The 8,073-nt window shown below is 41.3% G+C and overlaps 1 protein-coding gene across 1 annotated transcript; it reads right to left on the bottom strand.

The window, feature by feature from the left end:
- Positions 1-661: 661 nt before the first annotated feature.
- Positions 662-7,438, bottom strand: LOC141212357 (uncharacterized). The gene is made up of 2 exons (XM_073664914.1): positions 7,355-7,438; positions 662-2,332 (listed from the first exon to the last, which is right to left on the bottom strand). The coding sequence occupies exons 1-2, from the start codon at positions 7,436-7,438 to the stop codon at positions 755-757; spliced, it is 1,662 nt and encodes a 553-aa protein (XP_073521015.1). The 3' UTR covers positions 662-754.
- Positions 7,439-8,073: the final 635 nt, after the last annotated feature.

The raw sequence follows: 8,073 nt of genomic DNA, 5'->3' as shown, positions 1-8,073 counted from the left end.
TTAAGCTAATGCCTCTCAGCAACCAGCTGAGGCATTTAGCATAAGGCGCACGCTGCCCCTTTAAGAACAGGGAAACAAGCGTGTACTAGACGCCGCCGGGATGCAGTCACAGGAACAGAGGACAAGGAGAGCACCAGGAACCAAGTCCACGGCCGGAGCGGTGAGAAAGCGTCTTTGCATGGAGGGAGAAGAAGACACCATGTGAGGGCGCCGGCATCAGCGTTACTCTATAGTGGAAGAGAAGATGCTGCCATCACTCCGTGCCATTGGTAGACCTGCACTTCTCCAACAGGACAATGATCCAAAACACACATCTAAGGCCACTGTTACATTTCTGAAGAACAGGGTGACAGTGATTCAGTGGCCAAGTGTCTCCTGATCTGAACCCAACCAAACACCTATGGGGAATTTTGAAGAGACAAGTTGTCATCACTCCATCCAGCATCCAGGCTGGTGCCGTCCTTAAAAAATCATGAAGGCCATACAAAATACTAGATGTAGTAGCTTTTGATGTGGGGTGTACTCATTTTTACACCAACTAATTTGAGTAAAACTAAAGATTTTGTAATGAGTTATATTATTAACCTTACTTAACCTGTTTTGATTACAAAAAAAATGTTCAATGAAATTCAGTGGTGGCAAAATTTTAGAAATTTATTCAGTGAGATATTAAATACAATCTTACTTATCAAAGGGGGTGTACTTATTTATGCTGAGCAATGTTTATTAAATTTATGAAACACAGTGAACATAATTACAGTTTTTTTCCTGTATGACTTCTCTCATGTTTTACAAGATATGATTTATGTATAAAAGATTTCCCACATAGTGAACATGAATACGGCTTCTCTCCTGTGTGACTTCTCTCGTGCATCACAAGACTTGATTTATATGTAAAGCATTTCCCACATTCTGAACATGAATATGGCTTCTCTCCTGTGTGAATTCTCTGATGTCTAATAAGACTTCCTTCATCTGTGAAGGACTTCTCACATAGTGAACATGAATATGACTTCTGTCCTGTGTGGATTTTCTGATGTCTAACAAGATGTGATTTATCGGCAAAGCACCTTCCACATTCTAAACATGAAAATGGTTTTTCCCCTGTGTGAATTCTTTGATGTTTAACAAGCTCTGATTTACTTCCAAAACATTTCCCACATTCTGAACATGCAAATGGCTTCTTTCCTGTATGAATTTTCTCATGTGTTGCAAGATTTGATTTATATATAAAACATTTCCCACATTCTGAACAGGAAAATGATTTTTCTCCTGTATGAATTTCCTCATGTGCAACAAGGACTGATTTATATATAAAAGATTTCCCACATTCTGAACATGAATATGGTTTCTCCCCGGTGTGAATTCTCTGATGTTTAACAAGATCTGATTTATATCTAAAGCATTTCTCACATTCTGAACATGAATATGGCTTTTCTCCAGTATGAATGCTCTGATGTCTATTAAGATGCCCCTTACCTGTGAAGGATTTCCCACATAGTGAACATGAATATGGTTTCTCATTTGTGTGAGTTTTTTGATGTCTAATAAGATCTGATTTATCTCTAAAGCATTTCCCACATTCTGAACATGAATACGACTTCTCACCTGTATGAATTCTCTGATGTGTAGTAAGATTCCCTTTATCTGGGTAGGATTTATCACATTCTGAACATGAAAATGGCTTTTCTCCTGTGTGAATTCTCTGATGTCTAAGAAGATCTGATTTATCTCTAAAGCATTTCCCACATTCTGAACAGGAGTATGGCTTCTCTCCAGTATGAATGCTCTGATGTCTATTAAGATGCCCCTTACCTGTGAAGGATTTCCTACATAGTGAACATGAATATGGTTTCTCATCTGTGTGAGTTTTTTGATGTCTAATAAGATCTGATTTATCTCTAAAGCATTTCCCACATTCTGAACATGAATACGACTTCTCACCTGTATGAATTCTCTGATGTGTAGTAAGATTCCCTTTATCTGGGTAGGATTTATCACATTCTGAACAGGAGTATGGCTTTTCTCCTTTGTGTTTTCTTTGTGTTAAAGAATCTGAGCTTTTAGTAAGTTGCTTGTCACACTGAAATCTTGTATCTGTGTCACCTGGAATTGTGGTAACAATGTGAGATTGTTCAGGAGAGGATTCCTCATGATCAGGAGGATTATAAGAAAGTGAAGTGCTGTGAAGTCCAGGAGGTGCAGGAAGGGTGATGAGGTTTTCTCCATTAGAGTGCTTCCTGATATCTTCTTTTTTACAATTTAGTGATGAACCGTTATTCTCACAAGGATTTCCTATTAGGATGAAAGACAGATTAGATGTGATTTTTTTCTTCAACACAAAGGAGATTTCTGAATGTATTTTATGGAGCTCACAATGAAGACCCTCGTCAGTGAAAGTACCGGTAATAAGGGGGACAACTACATGCCATAACATTAACACAATGACAGGTAAGGTGAATAACACTTATAAACTGGTGACATTGGCACAAGTCAGGGGTGGCAGAGATTAGACAGCAAATAGACAGTTCTTAAAGGGAACCTGTCATCAGCATTTACCCCTTAATGTAGCACCAGTGACATTTCACTGTCTCAAGCTTCCTATCTCGCCCTCAGTGTAGAAAAGTGTCCACGCAATTAAAAATTACTTTTTAATATTTCAGTATCATATATAAATGAGATTGACTAATCACAAAGGCGGCCGTACATCCAGGAGCAGTGGAGCTCCGGCCTCAGTAATGACGTCACAGAAGATGTGGTGTCCAGATCCAAGGAAAAAGATGCTTTTAATTACTCCATGTTAAAAATTACACCCATGAGGAAAGGGTATGGGGGGTAGGTGGACAGTGCTACGCGTTTTTAACGATCTGGCGTTCTTTGTCACAGCTTCTGGAACAGTGTGTGATTTAATCAGACGGTTCGCCATGTCCACAGACCTCATCACTGAAAATAAATCAGCATGGATTCCGGAACAATGTGTCAGCGCATCCTGAATGATCTAAAAACAATTGCAGACCGGTGAAATAATTAGTTCACATTTTTTATTTATTTTGCTCACTTATATAGCACCACTAATTCCACAGCGCTTTCCAGACATTATGGGCACTGTCCATTGGGGCTCACAATCTAAATTCCCTATAAGTGTGTCTTTGGAGTGTGGGAGGAAACCGGAGAACCCGGAGGAAACTCACACAAACACGGGGAGAACATACAAATGCCTTGCAGATGTTGTCCTTGGTGGGATTTGAACCCAGGACCCCAGTGCTGTAGGGCTGCAGTGCTAACCACTAAGCCACTGTACAGTGCTAACCACTGAGCCACCGTGCAATGCTAACCACTGAGCCACCGTGCAGTGCTAACCACTGAGCCACCGTGCAGTGCCAACCACTGAGCCACCGTGCAGTGCTAACCACTGAGCCACCATACAGTGCTAACCACTGAGCCACCGTGCAGTGCTAACCACTGAGAATAAGTGCAAATACAAAAAGTGAAAAACAAATATACAATGAAAAATGGGAATGAGTATAAAAAAACATCCAAAAACCCCATCTAAGGAGAAACATACAGAGGAGAGATGCATACCTCTCTGGATTATTGAGTAGTGAAGCATTACCTCTCTGGATTATTGAGTAGTGAAGCATTACCTCTCTGGATTATTGAGCAGTGAAGCATTACCTCTCTGGATTATTGAGCAGTGAAGCATTACCTCTCTGGATTATTGAGTAGTGAAGCATTACCTCTCTGGATTATTGAGTAGTGAAGCGTTACCTCTCTGGATTATTGAGTAGTGAAGCATTACCTCTCTGGATTATTGAGTAGTGAAGCATTACCTCTCTGGATTATTGAGTAGTGAAGCATTACCTCTCTGGGTTATTGAGTAGTGAAGCATTACCTCTCTGGGTTATTGAGTGGTGAAGCATTACCTCTCTGGATTATTGAGTAGTGAAGCATTACCTCTCTGGATTATTGAGCAGTGAAGCATTACCTCTCTGGATTATTGAGTAGTGAAGCATTACCTCTCTGGGTTATTGAGTGGTGAAGCATTACCTCTCTGGATTATTTAGTGGTGAAGCATTACCTCTCTGGATTATTGAGTAGTGAAGCATTACCTCTCTGGATTATTGAGTAGTGAAGCATTACCTCTCTGGATTATTGAGTAGTGAAGCATTACCTCTCTGGATTATTGAGCAGTGAAGCATTACCTCTCTGGATTATTTAGTGGTGAAGCATTACCTCTCTGGATTATTGAGTAGTGAAGCATTACCTCTCTGGATTATTGAGTAGTGAAGCATTACCTCTCTGGATTATTGAGCGGTGAAGCATTACCTCTCTGGATTATTTAGTGGTGAAGCATTACCTCTCTGGATTATTGAGTAGTGAAGCATTACCTCTCTGGATTATTGAGTAGTGAAGCATTACCTCTCTGGATTATTGAGTAGTGAAGCATTACCTCTCTGGATTATTGAGCAGTGAAGCATTACCTCTCTGGATTATTGAGCAGTGAAGCATTACCTCTCTGGATTATTGAGCAGTGAAGCATTAACTCTCTGGATTATTGAGTAGTGAAGCATTACCTCTCTGGATTATTGAGTAGTGAAGCATTACCTCTCTGGATTATTGAGCAGTGAAGCATTACCTCTCTGGATTATTGAGTAGTGAAGCATTACCTCTCTGGATTATTGAGTAGTGAAGCATTACCTCTCTGGATTATTGAGCAGTGAAGCATTACCTCTCTGGATTATTGAGCAGTGAAGCATTACCTCTCTGGATTATTGAGTAGTGAAGCATTACCTCTCTGGATTATTGAGCAGTGAAGCATTACCTCTCTGGATTATTGAGTAGTGAAGCATTACCTCTCTGGATTATTGAGCAGTGAAGCATTACCTCTCTGGATTATTGAGCAGTGAAGCATTACCTCTCTGGATTATTGAGCAGTGAAGCATTACCTCTCTGGATTATTGAGCAGTGAAGCATTACCTCTCTGGATTATTGAGCAGTGAAGCATTACCTCTCTGATTATTGAGCAGTGAAGCATTACCTCTCTGGATTATTGAGTAGTGAAGCATTACCTCTCTGGATTATTGAGTAGTGAAGCATTACCTCTCTGGATTATTGAGTAGTGAAGCATTACCTCTCTGGATTATTGAGCAGTGAAGCATTACCTCTCTGGATTATTGAGCAGTGATGCATTACCTCTCTGGATTATTGAGTAGTGAAGCATTACCTCTCTGGATTATTGAGTAGTGAAGCATTACCTCTCTGGATTATTGAGCAGTGAAGCATTACCTCTCTGGATTATTGAGCAGTGAAGCATTACCTCTCTGATTATTGAGCAGTGAAGCATTACCTCTCTGGATTATTGAGCAGTGAAGCATTACCTCTCTGGATTATTGAGTAGTGAAGCATTACCTCTCTGGATTATTGAGCAGTGAAGCATTACCTCTCTGGATTATTGAGTAGTGAAGCATTACCTCTCTGGATTATTGAGTAGTGAAGCATTACCTCTCTGGATTATTGAGCAGTGAAGCATTACCTCTCTGGATTATTGAGCAGTGAAGCATTACCTCTCTGGATTATTGAGTAGTGAAGCATTACCTCTCTGGATTATTGAGCAGTGAAGCATTACCTCTCTGGATTATTGAGCAGTGAAGCATTACCTCTCTGGATTATTGAGCAGTGAAGCATTACCTCTCTGGATTATTGAGCAGTGAAGCATTACCTCTCTGGATTATTGAGCAGTGAAGCATTACCTCTCTGGATTATTGAGCAGTGAAGCATTACCTCTCTGGATTATTGAGCAGTGAAGCATTACCTCTCTGGATTATTGAGCAGTGAAGCATTACCTCTCTGGATTATTGAGCAGTGAAGCATTACCTCTCTGATTATTGAGCAGTGAAGCATTACCTCTCTGGATTATTGAGTAGTGAAGCATTACCTCTCTGGATTATTGAGCAGTGAAGCATTACCTCTCTGGATTATTGAGCAGTGAAGCATTACCTCTCTGATTATTGAGCAGTGAAGCATTACCTCTCTGGATTATTGAGTAGTGAAGCATTACCTCTCTGGATTATTGAGTAGTGAAGCATTACCTCTCTGGATTATTGAGTAGTGAAGCATTACCTCTCTGGATTATTGAGTAGTGAAGCATTACCTCTCTGGATTATTGAGTAGTGAAGCATTACCTCTCTGGATTATTGAGCAGTGAAGCATTACCTCTCTGATTATTGAGCAGTGAAGCATTACCTCTCTGGATTATTGAGTAGTGAAGCATTACCTCTCTGGATTATTGAGTAGTGAAGCATTACCTCTCTGGATTATTGAGTAGTGAAGCATTACCTCTCTGGATTATTGAGTAGTGAAGCATTACCTCTCTGCGCAGGTTCAGACCGGGGAACACACGAGCCCAAACTGTAACTCCAGAAGGCTTCTGTGGTGCACAGTCGTCTCATACGATCGCCGCCCCGGGTAGATGTAATAACTCCTTCTATACCCATAACACGTAAAGATGAGATCTGTCTATTATGTGGAGACATTAAATGTTTAGATGCCAGTCTGCAGCTCGTTGAGAGCATTCAGGCTGCGCTGACACACTGTTCCGGAATCCATGCGGGTTTCTTCTCAGTGATGACGTCTGTGGACGCGCCTAACCGTCTGATACATCAGCACCGGTTTGTCATTATCAATGGAATGTAAGATGCACCGACATCGGCTCCGCAAAACCAGCAGAATTAGATGAAGAGACATCTGAAGATAGTAACAATACTCCGTCCAATTACATATAACCGGTGGAAGTGATAATAACATTTATATTAATTTTCAAAGAAGTTTCATTTGAGGCATCGTATAAACGTAACTCAAAGCAAGCGAAAGCCCCTCAGGTCTCTAGATGTCAGACCAGAGCCGTCAATCCATAGACCCCAGATCTTGTCACATTTACAGACAGCATCTCCTTTTAGGTATATGCCTTTAGTATAAGTTTACTAGCCCGTTACCTTTATCATTCTGATATCATGGGCTCCTCATCTGCTATCTATTTTCTTGCCATATATAACATACATGTCACGGCAATTTTGCCGTACTCCTCAATAGTCAGATCTTCAACATATCCCAGTATACATAGTAATGGGGAAAGCTCTACGTCAACTGAATAAACCCTGTTAACCATTGCTACAACACTCTTCCAGAAGGACACCAGGTTAGGACCGTTCCACATCATATGAAGCAGCTCTGCTATGGTAGTTTTGCATCTAGGACAGTGGGGACTTGAACGAAATCCGATGTTTAATAAGAATTGAGGTGTCCTGTATACCCGGTGTATCACATATATATGGGACAGTCTATGGGATTCTCTTACAGACAATTGTGGAACTCTTTCCAGTAGATCTGACCAGTGATTTTCCTCTATGGTCCCATTACACTCTCCCATTTCTCTTTTCATCGCGTCGGCTGGTTTGTCAATATAATGTTATAAAGTAATGAGATCAGTCCACGAGAACTGTGTAGATTAGCTATTCTCTGTATTATTGAGTTTCGGGGTATCCCTCCTTCCAGAACAATGCCTTCCCCCCGATACGCGTGCCTAAATTGTAAGTATCTATAGAATTCAGAGGAGGTAACTCATATTCATTGTGCAGCTGTGAGAATTCCTTAATCACATCACCTATCAGCACTTGATTGATTAAGTCTGTTTAAACCCTTGGAGCTCCAGGAGTTAAATCCCACCAGTTGCTGTAGATTTGGAAGGCATGGAGTGTTCCATAATGAAGAAAATTGCGAAACACCTTCTATTCCTTGTAATTCTTTCACCGTCCCCCAAAGTTTGTGACATAACAGCATAGTCGGTATTTTGCCTCCAAGTGTCCCAAACTTATGCGCCTCCAATACCTCATAGAGTTTATCTGATTGGAAATAATGCTGTAGCAACATACGCTGAGCCCCCCTCTCCCAGGGTCGTCCCATCTCCACATACGCTGAGCCCCCCCTCCCCCAGGGTCGTCCCATCCCCACATATGCTGAGCCCCCCCTCCCCCAGGGTCGTCCCATCCCCACATCCGCTGAGCTCCTCTCCCCCAG

This window comes from Phyllobates terribilis, unplaced genomic scaffold (assembly GCF_046119375.1).
Source record: "Phyllobates terribilis strain yellow unplaced genomic scaffold, ASM4611937v1 Scaffold_171__1_contigs__length_4068163, whole genome shotgun sequence".
Taxonomy (NCBI): Eukaryota; Metazoa; Chordata; class Amphibia; order Anura; family Dendrobatidae; genus Phyllobates; species Phyllobates terribilis.
The sequence above is the reverse complement of the archived record's forward strand: the minus strand, read 5'-3'. Positions and strand labels throughout refer to the sequence as shown.